At 39.9% G+C, this 27103-nt stretch overlaps 1 protein-coding gene across 3 annotated transcripts in view; it reads right to left on the bottom strand.

Annotated features, from left to right (window-relative positions):
- Positions 1-27103, bottom strand: part of FSHR (follicle stimulating hormone receptor) — a 190920-nt gene that overhangs the window by 33099 nt on the left and 130718 nt on the right. The window contains exons 3-4 of one of the 3 annotated variants that reach the window (XM_015112328.3): positions 22039-22113; positions 19426-19497 (exon numbers count right to left, since the gene is read on the bottom strand). In XM_015112328.3, the coding sequence (XP_014967814.1) occupies positions 19426-19497; positions 22039-22113 (147 nt within the window). Of the gene's footprint in view, positions 1-19425; positions 19501-22038; positions 22114-27103 lie in introns of all 3 variants that reach the window. The other 2 variants (XM_001114171.5, XM_028831684.2) reach the window with 2 other exon arrangements.

Genomic DNA, 27103 nt, shown 5'->3' with positions numbered 1-27103 from the left:
GGCTGGAAGTGGGTAATCAGCTAGGAACTGTATGTCTCAATGGGTTTGCTTTTGTCAAATGACTGTTTGCTGCAAAATTATTTTGATTCACTCAACCGTGGTTTATCTTCAAAAAACAGTTAAAGGCCTGAGGGTAAAATGTCAGTGAATTTAAGTTCTGCCAGTGGGTCTTTTAAGGAAAGGTAACTGACTCAGAGTTTTCCCTCTCTACAGTCAGTTTTACATTCTAAGCTGGTGTTAGTGTCTTTCATGTCTGATTGTCCTTAATCTTTAGGTTGTAATAATTAAAGTGAGCTTCTCTCCCATCAGGATAAACTTAGTGGGGTCCTGTAATTGCTGGGAACCATTCTCACCTATTGTGCCATAGGATAATATGCTTGCCTTTCATAAACAGGTGACCCTGAGACTCTGAGGCTCGTTGTCCTAAACATCATTAATGCTTTTATTAAGCTTCAGTAGTGTTGATGGGCTCTTATTTTTTCTTGAGTTAACAGGGTCTGTGTTTGCTTGTGTTGCACTGGACTATGTGCCATCCTTCCAATAAAATCTCTATTTTATCCAAGGAGGAAGCCAGAGACAATGTGCTGGTTTCAGGGAGTTTGTGAGTGCGTTAAGACTAGCACAGGTGAAACACTCAGAATGGTCTAGTGGCAAACTGTATGCTACTGATTGTGAATGCCTTATGAGTTCAGAGAAGGGGCTGGAGGAACAATATGGGCTGGAGTATCCAAGAACTGCTTATAGGAAGAGGAAAAAAGTCAGGTGTCTTAGAAAGTACAGAGCCTTTTGGCCTAAACTAAGAGTAGCAACTGTGCATATCCAGACGACACAAGGTGGATGAAAGGACGGGAAGCAGAGAAAAATAAAATTAAAAGGCAGGGAGGAGGCAGGATTCCAGAAAATTTAAAGCTAGGTGAAAAAGCATGGTAAATAAACCATGGGCTTGATGGGCAAGCATTAGAAGCCACTTTATGAAGTTGCAAGGGGAAGCAAGAATACTTTAGGGTTCCCTGAGCAGAGGTGGCCCATGTTTTCACCAGCCCATCACCTCAGGACTTCACAGCAGTAATCAGACCAAACTGATGGTGGTTGAGAACCAACTGTGGAGATGAATACTTAAACTACTGGAGTAAGAAAAGTAAGCCAGGAAAAAGGACAAGACATCCTGTCTTATCACATATGTCAACCAAGAATACATTTTTTTTTTTTTTTTTTTTTTTTTTTTTTTTTTTACCTCTGTTCCATACCAAATCTACCATGGCATGGAATGATCAATTCTGAGACTGTGTGAAACAGCTCTCTCTTAGTCTAGGACTTAAGTTCAGCCACAGAGTTCATGCTATGGCTTGAATAGATCATTGAGATGCTACAGGCAAATTTGATTAAGGGAGAGGATGCTGCCAGTTGCATGTCCAGTTTATCCTTTTTGCCAAAGCACATTTCCCAGTAACCAAGGCTGAGGGTTTGAAGTGAACTCTTTTCTCTACCTACTAATTGGTTTCCTATGATACAGGATTTGTTTGCTTTTAAGCCATTTGATTCTTTTATTCTTTTACATTTTTAATTACATTTTTAAAGTCTGTTTCATAGAGTTGAAGTTGACTCCTTCCTCCTGACCATTCTGAGAGAAGTTACGGCAATGATGGATAAGACTAGAAAGAGTGGGCTGAGCTTAATTATATACAGTTGATTCTCATTATCCACAGCAGTATGTTCTAAAAGTCACCTCAAACATGGAATTAGTGAATCACTGGCCCCATGGGAAATTCAGGGTTCGATTCCTATGAGCCTTTGGTGGCAAAATTTTTGTCATGGCTTGATCAATATACAACCTGGTTTTATGTGTGTTTCTATTCAAAGACACCTTATTTAATACTTGTTGATTCATTAACACAACTCATGTTCTGGAGTATATAACTTGTGTCTGAAGGAAGCTTATCTAACACATATATTTTCGGCACATCACAGCCTTCTTGAAGTTAGGAACCCTAGACAGCACTTCAGCACTACACATGGAGGCCATTTTAAACAATGACATCACCAACAAAAAGCACAAACATGGAGATAAAAGGCCCTAGATAGACCATGCAAAGGACACCTGCTTTTCAGCATGACAGCTGAAACAAGGCGGCAGGATGCGAAGTCGTTCAACCTCAGTTGGGAACCTATGTCAAGACACTGAAATTTTTGTCTTTCTGCACAAGCACATGTCCAAGAATAATGCAAAAGTGTTTCAAGTATTGATTTTGGGTTGCAAATACATTTTAGCAGTAGATTAATTAGCAAATACAGAATCTGCAAATAATGAGGATCAACTGTATATGAAGACTCCCTACTTTACGAGGCTTGCTAATACTGATATTTCTATTAATTACAGATCCTTCTTAACTGGGAATTTGTATGTCTATATACAACATAATAAAAGATGCTAACATATGCTTTCTGAATCATTAAATAAACATTGGGCTAGGTATAGCATCACAGAATCGTGGAGTTACATGGCAGAGCATGTAAGAAGGTGTATGAAAAAAGTCTTCAATGTAAGGTTTAGAGACCCTGGGTTCCAGTGGTCTCCCTAGCTACTGGATAATACCAAACAGTTCACTTATCTTTTTAGAGTCTCAGTTTCTCTCTATAAAATGATTTTGTTTAAGAAATTATGTGAGATAGTAGGAGAGCCTGGTTTCGTGCCTTTTCAATCTCGTGTTTTCAAAACTAGAACTATTTAATTCTCATATTTAACTGGAACTCTTTGTCTCAGTCTCCATGGAAACCAAACTCCGTAGTAATCAGGGGAAATTTAAGGAGCTCAAGGGTAACATTTCCTAGAGGTCAGTCCTATCGGCTTGGCTACAGATTCTGTTCTGACCTAGCATCCTACATTTGCAATCAGCCTCTGTTTTTGAGCAGGGCATATAGCATAGCTTCAAAGATTATAGCTCTGGTGCCAGATGGTCTGGTTTCAAGTTCTCCTGGCCTTACCATTTTTAAAGAGGTGTAGCCTTAGGGGTTTGTTGAAGTCCCCAGGGCTCAGATCTCTTATATTTTACACAGGGAAATAAGATTTACCTTGTAGGAAAACTTAGCCCCACGTCCAGGAACTGTTACTGCTGTGGTCATGCTCCAGCCTTATATTCCAGTCGCCATATCTGAGACTCTGATTTCCTCCATCCACTAGGAACTGGGTCATGTCTTATATCTCCCTATATTTCGGGTGCCGAAATGCTGTTTCCCTGAGTCCCTGGGGGACCTACATGACACTTGAGTGGGCTGGTCTGTTACCTTCTACCTGAGACTCCTTGAGCTCTGCTGAAAACATGGAAGCCACAGTGGACTTTCCCAGATTCCTCCTGCCCTTGTTCTCTAATTGCCTTCTGCTTTCTTCTGATAAACCTACCTGGATCAACCTTTTTACCTGTCTCACTCTGTTTAGCCTCTGGCTCCTGGCTTTTCTGATCAGGATCATACTATCACTTAGAGGTTTGTTGAAGTTAACGAAAATTACTACCCAGAGTTGATAAATTAAAGATGACTTACACATTTTTTTTTTTTTTTTTTTTTTTTTACAAAAAGACAAGTGATCTAAATTTGTTGAGTTTTTCTATGACAAATGGCTGTCAGAAATAATGGTACAAAGCAGATATTTTCTAATTAGACACACTTGATTTGTCTTGTTAAGTGAAAGGTGATATATTAATGAGGAGGAAGGCAATAGGGTTCGAAAAAAAAATCTGTGCTATGGATAAAGCATTGGGAAAAATGTGTGGAAATTGTTAGTTTTTTGCTGAAAGTGATGAATGCCATTATGTATGAGAACTCTCATAGTATATATTTTAAACATAAGGAAATGCAATTTTCTAACCAGTTTGTTTTTCATGGAGTTTTGAATGCTTTCATTAAAAATATAAAAAATTCAACATTTTCCAGGTAGTTTCCAGGTACTAGTAAAATTCAGTTAGTGTATTTTTTCCCTAACGACAGCCAGAACATCTGACTGACATTAGGGAAAAAATATACTAGCTGAATTTTACAAAAGTATTTGCATAAAAGGGGTATAAACACTACGTTTGATGACTCAGCGAGTATATGTATAGAGCTGTTCTTCCATTGGATCTACCTATTTTAGTGAAATTTTGTTCTCAGCTTTGACAGCTGTTAAAATCTAATATTACAATGACCTCTAAAACTAAGGATTAAAACAATAATGAAGCACATCCCATGAAATTTCTTTCTCTAAAATATTGTTATTATATTTAGTGAGAGCACAACAGGCTTTTGTGCTATGTGAAATGGTATATAAGAGAAGATGAAAATGTCGAAGCATATTATTCATCTTGATTTCATTCTTTAAAATATTTTTGTGTATGGTAATGCACACAAGACTGCAGTCATATGTGTATCTACTTTATCAATAAACTTATTTGGAGACATATGCTTTGTTTGTGTGTTTGTTCACTGATGGGGTGAGGAGTCAAGATCGTACTGTCCAGTGCATAGGATACTTTGCTTGGGAAGAGAAGCCTGTGATTCTGAAGAGCTGCCAGGTGGAAATGGGTGGAAATGGTAATAGATATGTGCTGTTCTGTTCTGGAAAGTAGATATGGGATTCATAATAATAATGGTCAACATTTACTGAATACTTCCTATGTACCAGGTACCGCACCAAGCACTTACTATTGATTATTTAATGTATTCCTCTCCATTACCTTAGGAGACAGGTACCGTTACCATCCTCATATTAGAGTTGAGGATGCTCAGCTGACAGAAGTCCAGTAGCTTTCTCAAAGCCACATAAGGAGAAGCAGAGCTAGAGGCTGAATTTAGATCTTTCTTAATGTAATATGTGGGTGCTTATTGTTGTCTTACCTTAAAGACAGATTCTAATTCATTATGAGAGTTGCCCAAGAAGAAATTGATTGTACTGATAAGCATGTGGTTCCCTATCTATGCAACCATAGAGTTACTATGTCCAAGTAACTGTATTGAAGGGTTTAGGAAGGCCTTGGCCTCCGTAACCTCTACGATGCCTTCCAACTTAGAAACTGAGCATTTCTCTAGAAACGGTATTTCCAGAAGTACAAACACTTTGTTTATGGATGAAATGCTACAATGCTCAAATACGTTTGGGGAATTCTGGGTTAATAAGTTAATAACGTTAATTAAGCAGCTTCTTTCCTGCAGGATTCTCAGAGACTTCACCATGATATTATTTATTATAAATTTCCAAGAGAAGGAAATAGTATGCTTGCTTTCCCCAGACATAGTGACTTTGGACTCCCACTTCATTATATAGTATATCATGAGTTTCGTGTTTCCTAGTTCAACCTTGGAAGCTCTGCTAAAAGCTAAAGCATTCATGCCAACTTCTTTTACTGTAGACTAATTATTTAAAAAGGCTATTCTATTAGGACATGGTTGGTAAACTCTCTCTTAGGAAGAGTGTTCCATCAGTCAGCACACTCCATTCTTCTACCATGATGTATATCAGAAAGTTCACAATACACAAAATCAGAACTGTATTGGTAAAAGGGCAGACTATGTCCAGTGAACTTTGGTTTACTCTCCACCAGCAAGTTTGCACATTTTATGACGGACCTCTTAGATTATAACTAGGGGAGGTAAAGCAAGGGACTCTGTATAACTACGCTAGGGTTGTAAATGGTATCAGTCACAAGGTCAGTTTCCTACCCCTAGTCCAACAATTAACTTCTACATATAACCAGATTACGGTAACAAGAATCATGGCAAACTAAGTCAAAAGGGAACTAAACCTAGGAGAAATCTTTGAGAAAATAGGCCTGACTTGAATGTAAAAAATAAATAAATGAAAGTTTGTGATGGGCTACCATGTAGCTGTCACTATTGATGTTGTTTGTGCTTTTAACTTGGAGCAAGCTATAGGGTACCTCTGTGGCTAAGGCAGAGCTCAGTGTAGCCAATGTCATAGTTGGAGTTTTCCCTGAGACACAACGGTAGAAGAAATGTCACATTCCAGGTTTCTGGAAACCATTTGCACAATTCTTAACCTCTCATGCACATTGGACAGTGTGGAGAGTTAAATTCGGGGAGAGACTTTGTGAGAAGGGTTTCTGGAGAAAGCTGTAGATTTTTCCTTTCCTATTCCTGTACCATGGAAAGGGTGGGGGCTGCTTGCTCCTTCACTTAGGTTGAAAGAGGAACTTTAAAAAGATCATGCAGAAAGTTTCATAGCTGCCCCCTCCAGCTTGGCGAACACAGTGACCAGTGTCTGAATTTGGACTGAGTGAGAGGCTGGCTAAAGTGGCAATAGACCAGAACGCTGCTAACTGAAAAGGAACCACACTCCTAGAGGTCACAAATCTGACCCAGATTTTTCTCCTAAGAAAAAAAGACTTGAAAATAAACTTGCCTTATTATTTGTGTAGCACATACCTGACAAAGGTATTTCATATGATCTCATTTGACTTTACAGTAGGCTTCTAAGGTGAGCATACTTATGATTACCATTTTACTGACAAGAGAGGCAAGGCTCAGAGAGAGTAACTGACCTGCTCAAAATCTCTAGATCTGAGCCAGAAATAATAATGGTTAATACTAACCTATTTCATTGCTACAAGCTAGACACCATTGTACATGCCTTACCTGTATTAAAGTCATTTAATCCTGCCCATAACCCTATGAAGAAGGTACTATTATAAGCTCTATTTTATAGATAAGAAAACTGAGGCTTGGAGAGGTCAAATTATTATAGCTTGTCTGGTAGAAAGTAGAACAGATGGAACCTGAACCCGGGCACTCTGGCTCCCCTGCCTCTTGGTGATGTTGCTTCTAACATACTGCATTGGCTGTATAAGAACTTTTAAAACCTAAAGATATCTCTAGGTGAGATTCACAGCAAACAGAGTTGCCAAGCAGCAACCTTTTGAGACCTTCTTGGTTGCTGATGTTAGAATAACTTTAATCAAAGTACCAATTTGTGGCAAGCAATTACTTTTAAATTACATAAGGGAGTTGCAAAAGAGTTAATATTTTAAACAGTTTGCACACCCTTCCCACAACTCATTTCTAATAGTAATTATTTAGAAAGCTATTTCTTAGGTACACTTCAACTTAGCCCAAGAAGATGATCACAAATTCCAAGTGGCAAACATATTAATAAGGTGTCAATATTGTGCTCTGAGTACTGGGCACACTGACGTTGGCTTCATCCACATTCTACATCTCTCTAGCTGTGCTGTGTTGGAATGCAGGATTAACTGGGTTGGAATCTGACATTCCTGCTTTCAGTTCCCAATTCTATCAACTCTGTAATCTCTGAGTTTCAAAGACCTCATCTGTAGATTGGAAAAAATGCATCCCTCACTGTTTTAGAAGATTGGAAGGTAACTTGTGTGAACAGAATGCTTAGTTCAGAGTCTGCCATCTAGTAGATGCTCAGTAAGCTCAGTGTCCCTGGGCCTTCTTCCTCAGTATAATTTCTTTCTTTTTTTTTATTATGATACTTTAAGTTCTAGGGTACATGTGCACAACATGCAGGTTTGTTACATATGTATACATGTGCCATGTTGGTGTGCTGCACCCATTAACCCCAGTATAATTTCTTAATCCCATTTTGTAAGTTCGGGGAATTCAGTCAGCATTTCTGAACCTCAAGCTTCTTATCTGTAAAATGGAGCCACCAGTAAAAATTTCACAGGTCTTTTGTAAGACTAGTTAATTAATACAAAGTAAAAGTGCTTTCTGCATTATGATTTGTTACTTATGCCCATATCATCCAGCAATGCCTTAATACAACTAGCAGTGCTTGCATTTGTTCATTGCTTTTAAGTTTCAACATGTTCCCACACCCAGTTTCATTTTGCCCCTTCCTTCCTTTTTTCTCTTTACAATAACCTTTTATTAAGAAATGAGGTAGTTTTTTTTTTTTGTCCATTTTCCTTGAGGCCCAGTGTATTAGTCCATTCTCATGCTGCTATGAAGAAATACCTGAGATTGGGTAACTTATAAAAGAGAGAGGTTTAATTGACTCACAGTTCCTCAGGGCTGAGGAGGCCTCAGGAAACTTACAGTCATGGAGAAAGGGGGAGCAAACACGCCGTCTTCACATGGTGGCAGCAAGAAGTGCCAAGCAAAGGGGAAAAGCCCATTACAATACCATCAGATCTTGTGAGAACTCGCTCACTATCACAAGAACAGCATGGAGGGTAGCAGCCCCCATGATTCAACTGCTTCCCATGAGGTCCCTCCCCAACATTGGGGATTATAGTTCAGATTACAAATCAAGATGATATTTGGGTGGGGACACAGAGCCAGACCATATCACCCCAGGAGGCCCTGTTACTTGCTTACAAGTTCTCACAGGCAGGGCCAGGGCTGGAACCTGGGTCTTTGGCTTTCCTGTAAAGAAAAGAGCTTATCCCTGATGTCTGGCTGAATGAATCTGTGTCTATGTGGCTCCCGTGGTTTGGTCATTGTCCAGAGAGACCACGATGGATGATCATTGTGAGGGAGGTTGCCTAGTTGCTTCCCTTGCAAGTCCTTCAAGCATGCCAGGCTCTCTCTTCTTAGCACTGCTATCTTTGAATTCCAAATGGGTGAGGGAAAAGCTCACTGCCTCTTGAACTAGATGTTATTTGTGGATTGTTTGCTGTGGGTGAGCTCGTGATTAAACCACAGCAGAACATTTTTGTGATGTCTGTTGAAGATGAAAATACTCTTCTGTGGAGCATTTGTCACTTCAGTGTTCACACTCTGTGACGCCCCAAGATATTTCTCTAAAAACAGCAGCTGCTCCCCTCTCTCTACCCAAACAAAAAGGTTTCAACCACTCCGTCCCACATTCTCATGAAGGGTCACTGTGTGCAGACCCTGTATTCTGTGGGGGCCTAGAGATTAAATTGGACACGGCCCTTGCTCTGGATTGGATGTCAGTGGAATCTAGTGGGGAAATCTCCAGCTACTTCATGGTTTCCTGGTCCTGATCTGGCTGACTTGTGAGTCCTGGATGCATTCCTCCTGCATATTTGCCCTTGGGGAAGACAACGTCCTTCCCAGAAGGATAAATCAACAGTTTGGGGGCAGCTGGAACAATTCAGCTAAAACGTTCCTGTACCAGGATCTTATAGCCTAAGAACACATGTTATGAAAGATAAAGTAGAAGAGATGAACAAATAGATGGAAGCAAGGAAAAAGTGGGTCTCTCTCAGCAAGTATTTCAGAGTGGGGCGAGAACCAGGTGCAAGAATCTGGATCACAGCCAGGTTTCTATAAAAGAAAAAAATGAGTAATCCTCCCTCCCTGCGCTGGGGATATAGTGATGGAGAAAACGTGGTCCTCCACCCCCACCCCCTGGAGTAGTGCAGAATCTGGTTGAGTTAACCTGAGTGACACTCTCCTTTCTCTCTATGTCCTGACTACCCTTGCTGCCCTGCCCTGCCTCCTCTGGCCCATCCCCATGGAGATGGGTAGCTTTTAATGTGTGGCCTGTCCCACGGATAATTGCAAATCTAAAAGGGTCTGTAAGGACAAATATACCTTTTAAACCTCCCAATATGAGGCTTTAGTAGTGGAATAAGAGGCAGCAGTTTATTTTCCATGGGGGTGTGGGGTATTTGCCTAATGTCTCTTTAGTTTCCACTGTCCAAGCTGTCATTCTGCTTGTGCCCCAGGCAGGCCCTGCCAAGGATTTCTCCTTCCCAGGCCAGCTCTAATGACTGCTGGGTGCTTTCTGCCTCTTAAACATCATTTCCACATCCAGTGCCTCTCAGGCTCTGCTGAGGTGGTGGTTCTCATTTGTCAGGGACTGGGGTGGCAGGGATACATCTATGACTGTCCTTTAGCTCTAGGAGGTGCACTTTAGCTGTACTTAATTTATGAGTAATTTACAGCTGATTTAAGCTTCTCACTGCTTCTGCATGATCTCAACATTTGAATCCTGGGGAAGAGGAGCTGGGAAGTGAAGTGGTCCACAAGATGCTAAATGTTCTTATCTTACAGAATTACTTCCTCTTTCCATACAGGGCCCCTCATGTGGGGCTCGAATATGATGATCTCAGGACAGGCAGTGATACTGGGAGCCCCAGATTCATGAAGATCACAGTTCAGAAACTAAGCACTTGAGGGCTAGAGTAGATCTTAGAGGATTTTCCATTTTCCTCATTTGACTAGGCTCTTGAAGCATATTTTGTTATTTTCAGTTTGCAGATAAAGAAACGGAGACCTGAAGAGATTAGTATATCACTGGTTGATGGGGGGTGTCTGATGAGGATGATATAGCAATAAGAAAAAAATTAGAGCTGAGCTTTACTAGGCTAATCTGAGACTTGCTTCTCACCTAATCCTCTCTAGACTTGTCCTTATATCTGATTTCTGGTGATGAAAGAGAGACAGGTCTTATTTCAAAATTAATGAGGTAAGGATACAACTACCTTGTAAGAAGGCATATCCTATGAAAATAAAAGTGCATCGAATCTGCAAATGGGTAGAGTAGGTGGTCACCTATGTGCTATTTGAGTGGGTCCTGTAGAAATTTTCTTCCCTCTTGGAAGTCCCCCTGCCATGGAGTCCATCACTACCAACTCTTGGATTTAGCATTACCTTTTTCAGGTTCCTCTTTCAAAAATGCAAATTCTTCTTGAAAGGAGAATATCAGAATCTGAATATGTTGATATAAATTGATGGATCAAGTGATCTCTTTGCTGATGGAAAGAACTTGGGCTTCTTTCAGGAGAACACATACTGAACAGGTTAGAGGAGAACAGGGAGGAAGGGTAAGCAGCATGAAAATTGTCACCACCTTTACAGTCAAGAGATAGTCCTTGCCTCCTGGAGATGACATGCTTGGGCTGAAATCTCATCTTGAACATCAGTGTTCTGGAAGGAAAAACTGGCCACATTTTCCTAGAGTTGACAACAGTAGGCAAAGTTGGCTCTGCCAGACAGATTACTGATAAAAGAAGCAATTGTAAATCTCGATTGTGCCCAAACATCCTTGTAGTCATGGCAACATCCTTAGATACTTGCAACACTCCCAGCCGGGGAGATGGCTAATAATTTCTTCACTGTAATCACAGTCCTGTATAAGATGACTGGATTCTCGAGGAGTGATATCTGCAGGATGACTCTGTGTAGGAAGTGCTTAGGAGGAGGTACTGGGGGAAGAGAGGCTTTTAGGGGTTACTGAAGGTGAGTGGGAAAAAAAAATCGCTGCAACCACTTAGATACATGTCTGACCCACACGTAAAACATATTCCAGTGATTCTGTTTTAGAAGTGTGTCCCCATCGAACCATGCCTTTCTATCCCTCTAGGTGCCACCATTACTGTATCCCTGGATTATGTCAACAGCCCTGTGACGGTTAATATTGAGTGTCAACTTGAATGGATTGAAGGATGCAAAGTATTGATCTTGGGTGTGTTTGTAAAAGTGTTGCCAAAGGAGATTAACATTTGAGTCAGCGGGCTGGGAAAGGCAGACCCACCCTTAATCTGGGTGGGTATCATCTGATCAGCTGCTAGCATGGCCAGCATATAAAGCAGGCAGAAAAACGTGAAAAGGTTAGACTGGCTTAGCCTCCCAGGCTATATCTTTCTCCCATGCTGGATACTTCCTGCCCTCAAACATTAGACTACAAGTTCTTCAGCTTTGGGACTCAGACTGGCTTCCTTTCTCCTCAGCTTGCAGATGGCCTATTGAAGGACCTTGTGATTGTGTGAGTTAATACTACCTAATAAACTCCCCTTTATGTATACATCTAACGTATTAGTTCTGTCCCTCTAGAAAACCCTGACCAATACATGCCCCTTAACAGGTCTCCCTATAGTATAGTCTGTACCCTGCTATTGGTCAACTTACAGTCCAAATCATTCTCATTACGTCACTCTGCTGCTCAAGAATGTGTTATAACTTATTTTTTCCTACTGCCTTAGGCCTAAACTTCTCTGCCTTAATTTTTCTCCCAATCTTACCCAACCCAATCCATCCAAATCTAGTCATACTCATTCCCAGTACACACCTTCTTTTTAGTTGGGACTCAGTTTCTTTTCATCCTTTATAATCTCCATGGTTCTTTCATTTTATACATTTACAGTACTCACTTCTGTCTTTCACCGGAAATTTATTCTTCTTTTATGTCTTTCCAAATCATATTTGTCACTGAAGTTCCAGCTGTGTTACCTCCAAGAAGCCCACAACAAGCTTTCCCTAACTAGTCTGGCCTAAGGCACTGGGTCAGTCTTGTCACTCAGGATCAGTGACAGCTCTACAGACATATTGCTATTTCCAGAGGTTAACGTTTGATAGTCTTTTCTCCCCAAAGGACTGAGCTCCTTGAAGTGAGAGCTGTCCATTGATATCTCCTATATCTCATACAAGCCATCCCTTTCATCCTTTCTCAACCACCCTTTCTAAAGCATGACTCTCTACTTTTCCTGCTTTATTTTTCTTCATAGCACCATCACCACCTGACATTATCCAATATTGTTTGACAGGACAAATGAAGCCTCTGCCCTTATAGAGCTTACATTTTAGTTGGAGAGACTAACAGCTACAACAAAGCCTGGGGTGTAGTATGACCTCAGTATTTGATTGTTGAATGATTGGCTGAGTGAATGAGTACTTACTGATTGGTCAATTCACTTCAAAAAGGATGGAGGAGAAATGGGGAGCCACCAGGCCTTTCCACCATGCACATGGCTACCATAACTTCTAAAAATGAGTCCAAGTATGGCTCTTTTTCCAACATCATAGAGAAGAAAACATAGCTAAGCACCAAAAGTAGAAAAAGGATTCATTTTGTAGGGACATTGCATCCTCCTGTCGGAAGAACCCTATAACCAAGGACTATAGACAAGTCAGCTTACATCTCCTATAAAATGGCTGTGTGTTCCACCTACCCTGTGGATTGTTCAGGTTCAAAAGCAGCAAAGGATGGTAAGTGTTAAATTATAAACAAACATAAAAATGGGAGGCATTATTCAACCAGCTGTTTGTGTAAAAAACTGGAATTATTTTGAATGGGGATGGCAAGGGAGTTTGTGGACCACTAGTGTGGAAAATAAAATAAACATAAAAGGGTTAAGAACTTTGAGAATTCTGCAGGATAATGTGGTTTTGCTTGTTGGAAGGACCTTTTTGGATATGTCAGGCGTTCTGTAAGAAGGCTCCTTTTGTCTTTTGAGAAACATGAATGATGTGTTTCTGTGACAGAATGCTGAGTAGTAGATTTTGTCCTAAAGAAGCAGTTAAAGAGGCCTTCAAAACCTTAGGAATAATGGAAAGGAAAAGAGACATCATCACTACCATCACCACCATCATCATGATCATCATCAAATCAGAAACATTTATTGTGACTGGATGATATACCAGAAGCTTTACAATCAGTATCTCTTTTAATCCTACACCAGTCTTAAAAGGTAGTAATTATCATAATTTTATTTTTTCCTTTTTTTTTTTTAAGCAGAGGAGAGAGCTGAGGTACAAAGAGATGAAGTCTCTTGCATGGGCACCCTTAACTAGTAAATGTTAGGATCAGGAATTTAATAAGAATGGATAACATTTGTTGTGAATTTTCTGAATGTCAATCATTTGTCTAAACATTTGTTTTAACTCAATGAACACAACTCAGTGATGCAGGCAATGTTAAGATTTCTACTTTTCAGAAAGAAAAGTTAAGCCAATTATGCAAGCTTATGCAGCTAATAAGGGAAGGAGCTGAGACCTGTGCCCAGACAGGTGGCACTGACGTGCTTCCTTGCTACTCTGAGCTGCCTCTTGACTCCCTGCCCTCTGTCTCTTTGCTGTGCTACCTCCAAAAGCAGTTCAGCTTTTATAACCAGAAAAGCTACTTTTAATACTCCTACCAAATTAAATTTAAGGGACGAACACAGAAAAGAGAGAGAGGGACTTAGCAGAGGGTTGGGAAAGAAACAGCCCGGATTGCTAAGGGGAGTCCCAGTGAAGAATCTCCTGGAATTGTTCCCACCTGAAGAAAGGAGATGTCGTGGCAGCCATTAACAGTAATCAAATGAGGTCTAACAGGCCCACATCTGAGTGGAAGATGGTTGTCAGTGGGGTATGGGGGTGGGGCCTACGGCACTATGTGGAAGGTTTGCTAAAATGGAATTATGGTTTATTGAGCAGCAAAGAGAAACATCCAGCTGCCTGAGAATTACTTTGACAGGATGCAAAGGCAAGAAAATATTGTGTAAACGTTATTTACAGATCAATAGATAATCTTTCATACACAAAAGGTCAGCTCCAGGAAGGCAGAGCAGTAAAGAAAGAAATATTGCCTGTAAATACAATATTGACTCAAAAAAATCCAGCCAGATGAATCCTTTGATGCATATTCTTCAAGTTAAAGAACATTTCTTTATTCATGAGTTTTTTTTTCCTAACCACTTAAGGTTCCTCAGTGAAGCATGAAGGCATTGATGAAGAGCACTGATTTCTAGTTGTCTTGAATTCTGTGCCATCAAATGAGCAGCATGAAATGGCATCAACAGGGAGAACTTCAGAACAACCTTTTTAAGTACACGTGTGCAGCAATTAGGACGTTCAAGTCAAATAGCAACTCACCCCTACCCCTTGTAATCTCCTGCTTCAGTGGCTGTGATGATTAACATTTATCCTGGCTTAAGAAAAAAAAAATGAAACAAAACCAACAACTCAATCCTACTGGTCCCCACTGAATTCCTTCATCCATTTTGCATTTTTTTCTTTGTCTTGAAGCAAGTAGTTCATCATCCCAAAGAATATCTGAAATCGTTGCCATCTACCTCTACCTGGCTGCTGTGGATCATGAAGGTGTGAGGACTGCTGCTCAGATGAAAATAAGCATGGAAGATATGCTATGGACTGAACTGTGTTCTCTCAAAACTCAATTGTTAAAACTCTAATCCCCACTGTAACTGTATTTGGAAGTAGAACTTCTGGTAGGTAATTAAGGTTAAATGAGGTCATAAGAGTAGGGCTCTAACCTGTTAGGATTATTGTCATTATATAAGAAAAGACACCAGAAACTCACTCTTGCTCACTCAAGTCTCTCTTTGGCCTTTCTCTCCACCCATGTCTCTCTCTCTCTATCTCCCCTACCCAACCTACTTTCTCACTGTCACTCTTTGTACTATTTGAGGACACACGGAGAAGGCAGTTGTCTGCCAGCCAGGAACCAAATTGGCTAGTACCTCTTGGACTTCCCAGTCTCTAGAACTGTCAGAAATTAATTTGTGTTGTTTAATTTATTCAGCATATGGCATTTTGTTATGGCAGCCCAAGCTAACTAGTGTAAGATGGAAGCTTAACTAGGTTTTGTTTCCCTGACAAAATCTTTCAGATTTAGAGGACCACCTATGAGTTTAGGTGATCCCTCTAAGCAGTTTGGAAAATATTTCAAAGTTCTAGAGTCTTAGCCCTGAATATATATTACATATATAATATACAATATATATAATATTGTATATTATATATGTATATATTATATATGTATATATGTATATTGTATATTATATATGTATATATTATATATATAATAAATTTTATATATATATAATTTATTTATTTATTTATTGCATAGAAGTGCCTTTGGAGGGCAGAGTTGCCATACACTGAGGAGGAGTACACAGCTGGGAAAGGTCCACCCTGGACAATAAGTCAAAGCCTTAAGATAGACAACTCTTAGTCTCAACTACCTAATGGGATATTTACATAACAGTGGATGTGCAAACATTTCGTACAGTGTAGAATTACATAACTGCTATGAACTGAACGTTTGTGTCCTCCCCAAATCTATATGTTGGAATCTAACCCTCAATGTGATGATATTTAGAGGTGGAGCCTTTGAAAGGTAATTAGAGTTAGATAAGATCATAAGGGTAAGACCCTCATGATAGGATGAATGCCCTTACAAAAACAGGAGGAGACATGGGATCTCTCTCTGTGTGTATATGCACCAAGGTAAGGCCATGTGAAGATACAATGGAAAGATGGCTATCTGCAAACCAGGAAGAGGGCCCTTATCAAGAACTGGCCAGCTGGCATCCTGATCTTGGGCTTCCAGCCTCCAGCACCATGATTTATTGTTTAAGCTACACAAGCTACAGTTGTCTGTTAGAGCAGCCCAAACTGGCTAAGACAATCATATGTTATTTTTCAGAGCAATCAAGGAGAATCCCTTGACAGTGACATAATCCCTTCCAAATCCTTACTTGTGCTTTTCTTTCTTCAGTTAAGGAAGAGGTTTAAAATGACTTGAGAACAATAACCTTCTCTCAGAAAAAGATAGGGCTGGAATTGGTCACCTCCAACTTTGTGTGAACTTGATACAGGACTGAGGACTACTCAACACCCCAAAGTGAGACAAAAGAACACAAAGAGGATGGACTTAGTGGCAGATGGCACAGATTTCAGCCTTTTTCAGAGGCAAAGGCATAGCTGTGTTTCCTCTGTTCTGCCAAGGATCTCCCTCTCTCCCTTCCTCTGTCTGGAGCTGTGCTTTCCATGCCCACATCCTTACAAGTTCAAGTATCTCTCCTGCCCTCATGTCCTAAGGGAAGGGCCAAGGGGGTTCTCATTAATAAGAACAAATGGTGCTGGCTGCAAGATGTTGGCCAATAATGAGGTCAAATTCTGAATCCTTTGGCTTCAAATTTTGCAATGATTCCTCATTTCTCATTTACCTGTTTCCAATCCACCATTCTCAGATATGCTGTTATTATCATAGGCTAGGGATATCTATGTGAAGGGCTGGTTTTCTTCTTGGGTTTGTCCTTGGCAGGGGTGCTTTGCATTAGCCATATGTGATAGTTTGTGAATGAAAGTGCCTCTGGGGATGCCTCTCCATGTCCTAGAGAGTATTTGTTCTGTCACTGAAGGCTCTATGATTCCCATATTCCACTTTGGCATTTTCTAAAACAAAGGAAGAGAAGGATCTAGAAGGGAGAGATGGAGTTGGGAGAAAGGAAGAAAGAATGAAGGGTAACAGGCACTAATAATTTTATATTTCTATAGTTCTTTATAGTTTTTATACAAAAAAAATTTGCAAAGTGATTTTTTATTAAAGGCACAATCTTATTTGGTTTTTATAGCCACTCGATTTATAGATAAGGAAACTGAGGTTTAGAGAAAGTAATTAACCAGCTAGCTAATAAATATCAATGTTCTATTTGGATTCCAGTCCTCCTGAAATCATAGCTTTTCATATATAGTTTCTTTTCCATTCTGTTCATTTAACTGCAAAGGCATGCTCCAACTTCCTCTTTTTGAACCCATGCCAAGCACTTGTAGGTAAAAGCTGAAAGTCTTAATCGTCAGCATAATTATTCAACACTTACTAGAATTTTCCTGAGGATGGGCTGGTAGACGTTGAGTATTCAACCAGAAATAATTATTCTACAAATACATTTATTAATGTTTTTGAGCACTTCGTAGTTGCCAAAATATTTTCATATCTAAATCTTGTTTGAGGCTCATATAAGCCATGTGTGTCTCTCAGAAGTCCAGTGATTGGCCCAAGATTTCTCAACTATTGAATGATGGAGTCAGGATGAATCCCTAGATTTTCTGATTCTGAGGTTCGTGCCTTTTCTGTTACCACGTATTTCCTCCACTGCTATGTGCCTAGTCATGTTAGCCTCTGCAGAGAGCATAGCACAGATTCTGTCCCTAAGGAACATGATCAACTTGGAGATCAAGACTCCCAAACCTGAAAGTAGAAGAGCTCATAACCCTAACCTCTAAGCAGGACTGGCTACATAATTTGTGGGATACAGTATAAATGAAAATGCAGAGCCTCTTGTTTAAGTATTTCAAGATGGTGACAGCAGAGAATGAAACCCAGCAGTCCTCTGAGTGTGGGGGCCCTCCTGAGCACAAAGCCCTATACAATGCACTTGTGTGCCATGAAGCCAGCCTACCTCTGACAGTAACTCAGAGGCAGATGACCTTATTTCTTTTTCAGACCCTTTCTTGGGTACCTATCAGAGAGCAGAAGTTCCAGGTCATACGGACTGTCCTCTATTAAGTCTTTTATTCCCTCAGTTGTCACTCAGAGAGCTAAGGCACATCATGGCCCAGTGTTTCTTATTATACCTGTTAAGTCCAGTTCTTATGAATGAAAATTTAGGCACAGAATCACAATATCATTAATAGCTAATATTTAGTGAGCATCTACTATCAGAGGCCTAGGGCAAAAATGTTTAAATATTTTAAACTGATTGCAAAAGTGGCTTCAATTCTGTATCCTTCTCTATCCCTCGTGCTGTGACTTTGCAGCTTTTCCCATCAAGAAGTAGCATCTTCACCTTTTGAATCCGGATGATTCAGTGAAATGTTTTGGCCAATAGAATGCATCAGAAGAGATGGTGTGCTAATTCAGGATCTTGGCCTTAAGATGCTTGCAATCTTCAGCTGTCTCTCTTAGAACTGTGGGATTACCATGAAAATAAGCCTACTATGCTACCCTGCTAGAAATGAGTGTCTCTTGGAGGAAGGCTGAGTCATCCCAGTTGAGACCATCCGGAGTGGCCAACCTCCAGTTGACCTGCCAATTAACAATAGATGTATGAATGAGCTTAGCTGAGGTCGGGCAGACATAGTCCAGATCAGCAGAACCATTCCACTGATCAACTCACAGACAGATAAAAAATGATAAATAGTTGTTGCTTTAAGCCTCTATCTTTGGGAAGTGGTTGGTTTTGTATGATTATGATGCTAATAGATAACAGATATGCAAGCATTGTTATTTCCATTCTCTTGATGAGGAAATATGCGAGGTTAAGTCCCGACCTGTGATCAGTAGCTAGTAAATAAACCCAGAAAGTTTAACTCCAGAGACCAAATTCTTATCTGTTATTTTTTGGGGTCCTATTATAACACTCATGACTCTGTCAAGCACTCAGCTAATCTGAAAGCCATTTGAGTGGAGGAAGCAGTGCTTTTGCTGATAGGGGCAGGCCCAAAAGATAGAGCTGAAACACTAGGAGTCTCTGCTGATAATATATCACGTTAAGTTATTAACCAAAACACAAAATAAACAAAATAAAATGCTGTAATTTATCAAGGGAAAAATGCATATATGCAGAACAAGAGAGACAATGGCTTTGAAGTCAAGGTCACAAGCTAAATGCTAGCAGAAATTTTGATTGCATCTCGTTAACACTAAATTATGACTGAGTTCTGTAAGAGGTTCAAGTGACAGTCCCATTAATGCAAATGGAATTTCTTATGTCTGTTTTTGCAAATGAAAACAAAATACAATTATATTAGCAGAATTTGCTCATTCAACTAAACTAAAATCCATCACCAAGTATCTCTCCACCTCCACTTCTGCCCCCCACCACCATCCTTGATCAAAAGTAATTGCTCCCCAGAGTATCAAGTGGGCCTTTTGGTAAAATAGGGTTGCACAGTTTAATCATAGTGGGGGTACCAAAGTACATGAGTTCTTACAGATATCGGAGGTTGGGAAGGTTCTGGAAGGCCTCAGGGTTGATGTTGAGCAGGTTGTTGGCCTTTTCAATTCTACTGTAAAAGATGAAAAAACATACTAGTGATCTTGATGGTAAGGAATGCTGTAGTATTTTTCACATTTTACAGAGTAAAATAATAAATCATTAATTGTATCCACTCATCCACCCATCTATTCATCCATCCATCCATCCATCCATTTCAATAAATACTGAGGGAGCATGCAGTGCCTTTTATTACACTAAGCTGTGCAAACTAAATATTAACCCTGTCTCCCCACTGTTTCATTCTCATTACCTGGGCCCTGTCCACTGGAGGCAAACACAGCATTGGCTGGGTGAGTTCTCGTCACCCTGAGCAGAGCTGCATCTTTAACCAGTAAGAATCTCCCAGGGTTGGAGGAGGCTGAGAGGTTAGGAATGAGACTGGGGAAATGAGCTTTTGTCTGGTCAGGAGGCAAGAGAAAAAGGAATGAAAGTAATGAAAAAGAGCAATGAAAAATGGAAAAGAGGTGAAAAGAAAAGGAAAAAGAGTGAGGGGCCAAAAGATATTGGAGGAAAAGAGAGTGAAATGGCAAAGAAAAAGAAAGTTGGGAGAAAAACAATCGATATCTTTTTGCTTTTAACCATGAAATCCAAGCATACAGTAGCTGGGAATGGCCACTGATTCCCTTTATGTAGTAGACTGAGGCTGCTCACTCAGAGCTCATGGAAAGCAGTGACTTCTGCTCTGTGTTGGCCTGTGCTGTGTCTTGATCAACAGTCTGAAAGTGAGCATGTTCACATTTGGATTCCAACACAGAAAGCCTGCCCTTTCCTTGTCTTGCCGGATCAATGTGTATTTGCAGAGATGCTCTCTGTTAATTACTTCCTCCCTGTTTCATTAGCTTTTATGTTGCTGTAACCTGTAGCTACCCAGATCTAAGTACCAGGCAATTAATCATTTTAAGTACAGTCAGTGCTACATGGAGGTGAGCACCTCTTCATGCAAGGAAGAGATGAAAGACCCAAACCATTACCTTCACTGTCCATTGAAATGTATCAAGGGATGCCTGTTTGACCTTGCCCAGAAGGCTGGCTGCCCTTTGGTTCATTTCTCTGATAATCTCTGTGGGTTCTTCCCAACTAGGCCAAGCAGAAAGAGAAGAAAGGAAGAAGCATGAAGGTAATGGAGAGGGGGAGGGTGAACATTGAGTGCAGAGGCAATGAGGAAAAATGAAGATGGGAGGCAGAGTGGGTAGAAGGAAGTAAAAGGGAGAGGGGGGATTGCCAAATGAACAGACTGAGTGTCATTCCTAAAGAAATTCACACACATGCCCGTGCACACACACACATGTGTGTGTATTTGTCCCCTACTGATACTTGGCAAATGCTAAAAACAAAATTCATCCTTGTTAAAAAGATAAAAAAGAGTCAAAATATTAATGTTCAAGTTCTTATTTGCATGTGGATTTGGCCAGGTGACCTTAGAGAAGTCTTACAAATTCTCTGTGCCTTTCCTTCTTCATCTGTAAAATTAGGAGGTAGTTCATTGGCTTTGCTAAATGTGTTCCATGGGAATTTTGTGAGATGGTAATCGACAGTCTCTAAAAAAACTTTCCAGTGATGTTAGTTGACAAACACTTATACAGTATCTTTCTTGGAGATTCTAAATGCGTATTAGCATATTATAAACTCTGAAAAATTTTCCTATAATAAGCAAATCTATGTAATTTTATTTACCTAATATTTCCTAATCTTATTTACCTAATATTTCCTAATCTTATTTGACCTTTTTAAAAAATACCTAATAATTTCCTGAGTTTTTAGTGATATACAGAATATATTTTGAAAAATTGTTGACCAGTCTCTAAAGTCTCTACTGGCTTTGACATTCTATGATTCTATGAATTAATTTATAGTAATTTTAAACTGGTATGAAACAGAAGTGGATCTGTGTGAGCAGTGCTATTATGTAAAACTGGAACATCAGCAAGAGAAAGTAAATTTGGCTGAAGTAGCGGAGGAACCAAGGATCATTATAACATACTCACTCTAGGCCAGTCCATATGCTGGATTTAATTGGCATTTATCATCTCCTTTATTCATCACAGTAATCCTATGATATATGTAATTTTATTATTCCAGTTTTACAGATGAGAAAACTAAGTCTCAGATAGTTACCTGTCTTGGCTAAGGTTTCATGGTAAATATATGGTATAGGCTAGTAGTCAGACCAGGACTAACCAACTTCAATTACATCATGTGGGACTTATTTTGGGCTTTGACTAGAATAGCTTTAAATGGAAGGATGACGTGGAGGTGCTTGCACATAGCTACTGGGCAAAGTTCTTGAGTCTATGATGCAAAATGATGACAGGCAGGCAACAGGTTGAGACTAGCCTCTGAGCTGGTGCCTGGATCACCAGACAGAGACATGTTACAGTGACTTTTAGGCTGATTTGGACATCTTAAAATGACAATCTAGGGATCTGAGGAATATAGAATATATTCGTGGAATATATTCTCAAGAATATAGAAGAACTTTAAGGGTTTTTTTTTTTTTTTTTTTTTTTTCAAGAATGGCCATGAGCAAATCCCCAGGCTTCTTGCTTACATTTCGTGTAATTTGGGAAGGCTGGAGAACACATCTGCCTCTATCACCTCCAAGACATCATTCTGAGAGATCTCTCTGTGGAGAAAAAAAATATATATGTATATATATAAGTGAAGCCAGTTCAGTTACACTCCTTGAATATTTTTAGGGCTCAGGATAGAGCCTTGTGCCTGGGAGGATTCATGAGACACACAAAACTCCTTTCCTACCTTCAAAGAAGTCAGCTGTAGTAATGAGACAAAACTAACATACTGGAGGCTGAAACTTAAAGAACAATGGGAGAATAAGTTGAAGGCCATGGTTCACCTTGGAGATTATCCAGTCTATAGATGTAGAAAATGAGGTCCAGGAAGGAAGAGATTTGCTTAAAGATATTTAGGAAATAATACAGGATGAGAACAAAATTTAAGTTCCCTAGACCACGGGTCAGTAAACTTTTTTTTTTTTTTTTTTTTTTTTTTTTTTTTTTATACAGGGCTCAATAGTAAATATTTTTTTGCCCTTGCTGTGGTTATTTGGTCTCTATCACAACTGCTCAACTGACATTGTAGCCCAAATGTAACCAAAGGTAACACATGAATGAATTAGCCTGACTGTGTTCCAATAAAACTTTATCCATAAAAACAGGTGTCAGGCTGGATTTGACCCATTGGCTGTAGTTCAGTGACACTGCCCTAGATCGTGGAGTTGTTTTCTCTCTGCTAATTGGGCTTTGGGAGATGAGGACCTCAATCCAGTCTCTTTTAAAAGAAACATATGTTTGTTGGTCCCATGAATGTCTAATGTAGGAACAGAAAGCCAAACACCGCATATTCTCACTTACAAGTGGGAGCTGAACAATGAGAACACATGGACACAGGGAGGGGAACAACACACACTGGGGCCTGTCAGGGGGTAGGATTGAGGAAGGGAGAGTATTAGGAAAAATAGCTAATGCATGCTGGCCTTAATACCTAGGTGATGGGTTGATAAGTGCAGCAAACCACCATGACACACATTTGCCTGTGTAACAAACCTGCACATCCTGCACATGTACCCTGGAACTTAAAAATTAAGAAAAATAATAAAATAAACATAGATTTAAATCCCTTTCCACTCCGTGCCATTACTTAGATGGAGGTTGTTGCATGGCCATGGCCATTAATGATATCTTGGCTTAGAATACACAGAAAAGATTCCTCAAGTCTCAGTGTTTTTTTCTCCCAGAGTAATTTGAGGGCAGAATAGAATGAAGTCCACTAGGCAGAAGCCCAGAGGTTGTGAAGAGAGAGGGCAGCTTAATCAGTTAATATTTATAAAGTATTTCACAGATGAAATGTGCTATTATTAGGCCTCCTGAGGAAGACTCTTATGCAGTTTTAATGCGGCAGCTGAGAGTGTCTTAGGAAATCTCACAGGCAGCATGCATTCAAATTGGCTGAGGTAGAAGAGCTGTCTGCTGGCCTAGGATTTAGCGGAAGGGTTCTAGAAAGGCTCTTGATCTAGAGAAAGGCCTGGAGGGGAGGCAAAAAAAGAAGGCCCATGGGGGAGGGGAAGTGTGACTGTGAGCAGCAGCAGTCTGCTGTTGCATCTGTGACTGGTGTATCTGTGACTGGGGGCTGGTGACATCTGTGGCTTGTTAACCCAGTGGGGGCAGGGCCATTTCTCAGAAGCCCCCATGAATGAGGAGACATTTTGTGAGAAGAGCTCCTCTTATTCCATAATAACATCTTTCATGATTTATTTGGTAAATTAAAGTCCTCACCATTTGCACAGTTGAACATAGATAAGGGTGGGGTATGTGTTTTTCTAAATATGTATTATATATACACACACACACATGTGTATATATATACGTATGTGTATATATATGTATATACATATTTAGAAAAACACATACCCCACCCTTATCTATATTCTATGTATATATGTGTATATATGTATATATTATCTATATTCTACTTATATATGTATATGTATATATCTACATACATGCATATATACATATATGTATACATATATATATATAGAGAGAGAGAGAGAGAGAATGAACATCATGCTGGCTATTGGCCATTTATTATTTCACTCTGTGTCCCATAAGTACAGGGACATCTGGGAGGTACAGAATTGAGAAGAAGGGGGAAAGGGATGGAAGAAGGAGGCCTTTATTTGAATGCAGTAGAGTGAAAGAATGGCACAGGTAGAGAATAAGGAATTCAGGAAAAGGCTAGCTGATAGGAAGGGCTCAAATGCAAATAAGGCCATCTCCTCCAAAAGCTATTTCCAGGTTCCCTAGCAGTTAGCAGTACATTTGGTCACCACTCGTAGAGATATTATGTCCTTGCCGAAATTCACATATTGAGAATTCCCTTATCTGGATTTGTTTTTCAAAAAGAACTAGAAATTATTAGAACAAACAAAGTAAAGAAACGCTTCTAAATTAGTGATTTCAGAAAGTAGTCCATATTTGACGGTCTCAACTTCAAAGACAGTACCGGGTGTTAGAGTTGGGTAGGGGGATGCCTTTGGGCTGACAAGGGTTGGGGGCAGGTGAACAGGGTACAGTCATGGAAAAGTCCTTCATTGAGAAATTTAGACATCTTATTCCGATCTAACCCAATTCTGTCTCTAGTTATTACTATTATAATTTATGGGGTGTTTACTGTTTATCAGCCACTTTACCCACATACTCTGTAATCCTTTTGACATGCCTGCGAGGTTGGTATTTTGGTCTCCACATTAGTAAATGGCCCCGCCTGCGTGAGGGACCAACTGTGACTGACAGAAGGGCTCACACACTTTCTTCTACCCGCCCTGCCTCCCATGCCATATTGAGCACCCCTCTGGACCTTGGATTCTTTGTTGTAAAATAAGGGGATAGATGAGATCATTCGTCTTTTCCAGAACAGTGCAAGGAGCCTTCATCCTCAAGCACGGAAGCTCTGTAGAAGAGAATTTTCAGAGATGAGTCTCTCCTTTACTTGTCTTCTAGGATGGCACTTCCCAAATGTTAACACACATGAGAATCACCTGGAGATCTTTTTAGAATGCAGATTCTCATTGGGAAGGTCTTGAGTGGGGCCTGAGGTCCTGCATTTCTAATAGTCGGGGTGCTGGTCATACTTTGTATTGCAAGGTCCTTTAGGGAAATAGTAATAATATGCTATCAGACTTTTTGCCCCAATGTACATATTCATAGGTGGATATGCAGAGTGTGATAGAAGAGCTCCAGGGGAATGAAGTAGTTGGTTTAGAAAAATCTGCATTCCCTCTGAAAAGCCTGCTTTTACTCTACCAGCATTGAAGTTTTCCTATTGTCTAGCTTCTCACAAGATCTTTTCCATTTCTCAGTTAAAGCAATCACCACCATGTTTTGTTATTGCTTTTTTTGGTGCTTGTCTAATTCATGTTTTTGTATCTCTAGCATGTAGTTATAAGTTGATGTGTAGTTAGTGCTCTATAAACGATTACTGGATGAATGAATGGATCAAAGGGTAGACTAAGGAAAAGAAATCTTAAGGCCTATGAAAGTCATCTGCTAAACTGAAGGAAGTGAAGTTTGTGGCATTATTTCACCCCCTTTTCTGCAGGCAACATGTCTAAGTCCAGCAGGTGACAGCCCAGCCTAGCTTGTCTATGAGTTAGGATTTTGTTCCAGGGAATTTTACTAAAACAGAGTATAGCATGCAAGTAACACATTCAAATATTTGGTCTGCTGAACATATAGTATATGGATACCTTTATCTGTGCCTCTCTGGGTCACAGCTCTCTCCCTAGGCCTTCTCTGGCTATCAGATGAGGTCCTTGAACTGACAAAACACCCATAGAAAATAAAACAGGAGAGAGGACTGGTGACTATAGGGGTTCATTGAGTATCTGACCAGGGGTTAGAGAAGATGACTTTTAAGGGCCCGTCTATACATGAGATTCCATGTTTGTATGAAGGATAGGGACATGTGCTTGCATGAGGAACTGGGGGTTATCAAGGCATTCTCTCTGGAGTGAGTTTCAGAGCCATTATCAAATTCCTTTCCTTCAAATATACAAGTACATTTGATGGAGGGGTGGGGTGTAGGGTTTTTTCCAATATTGCGGACTTTAGGGAGCGAATGAGCATATTGAATTTGGTCTGCTCCAGCATAAAGTTTCAACCTGTTATAGAGTCATATTAATTTGTTCACTGTTACAGTTGATACTCATATGTCAAGTGCTAAACTGATTCTGAGTAGAATTGTTACTGGTTTATTGGATACAAAGAACTCTGAAGAGCTGTGACCAGTAGTTAAAGGCCTCACTTGGATTTCCATGACATGAATTGGAGAACAGGATGGCACGTGTATACCTATGTAATCAATCTGCATGTTCTGCATATCATGTATCCCAGAATTTAAAGTAAAATTTTAAAAAATGAAAATAAGGGCCGGGTGCAGTGGCTTATACTTGTAATTCCAGTACTGTGGGAGGCCAAGACAGGTGGATCACTTGAGGTCAGGAGTTTGAGAGCAGCCTGACCAACATGGTGAAACCCCATCTCTACTAAAAATACAAAATTAGCCAGGTATGGTGGTGCACGCCTGTAATCCCAGCTACTCAGGAGGTTGAGGCAGGGGAATCACTTGAACCTGGGAGGAGGAGTTTGCAGTGAGCTGAGATTGTGCCTAAACTCCAGATTTTGGTGAGTAAATAATATATCCCTGAAATGAATAAGATAAAAAATAAAAATAAAAGAATAAGCATCAAAAACTCACAGGAACTTCTTTTTCACTTTGTTTCTGATAGAGGTGATATAGTCCCCTCTGGGTCTTTCCCATCTTTTCCCTCCTCCCTTGCCTCTCTCTTCACAGAGCATTTTTCTCTAATATATCCAAAATATTTCTCCCTAACTCAGTAAATTGAGATTAAATTGCATTAAAATATCTGTAATAGTCACTGAATCAAATTTCTTTCTTTTGTTTTTAATAAGCTCAAACTAAATTTAGTTGACTGTTTTCCTTTCCTGAGTCCCCAGTGGTTAAGGATTTCCATAGACCCTCTATTACCGCCCCTTGTATATTGCATTGGGTTTGCATTCTGCTTTGTTTCCCTC

Source organism: Macaca mulatta, chromosome 13, assembly GCF_049350105.2.
Source record: "Macaca mulatta isolate MMU2019108-1 chromosome 13, T2T-MMU8v2.0, whole genome shotgun sequence".
Lineage (NCBI taxonomy): Eukaryota > Metazoa > Chordata > Mammalia > Primates > Cercopithecidae > Macaca > Macaca mulatta.
Note: the sequence above shows the minus strand (reverse complement) of the source record. Positions and strands in the feature narration are given on the sequence as shown.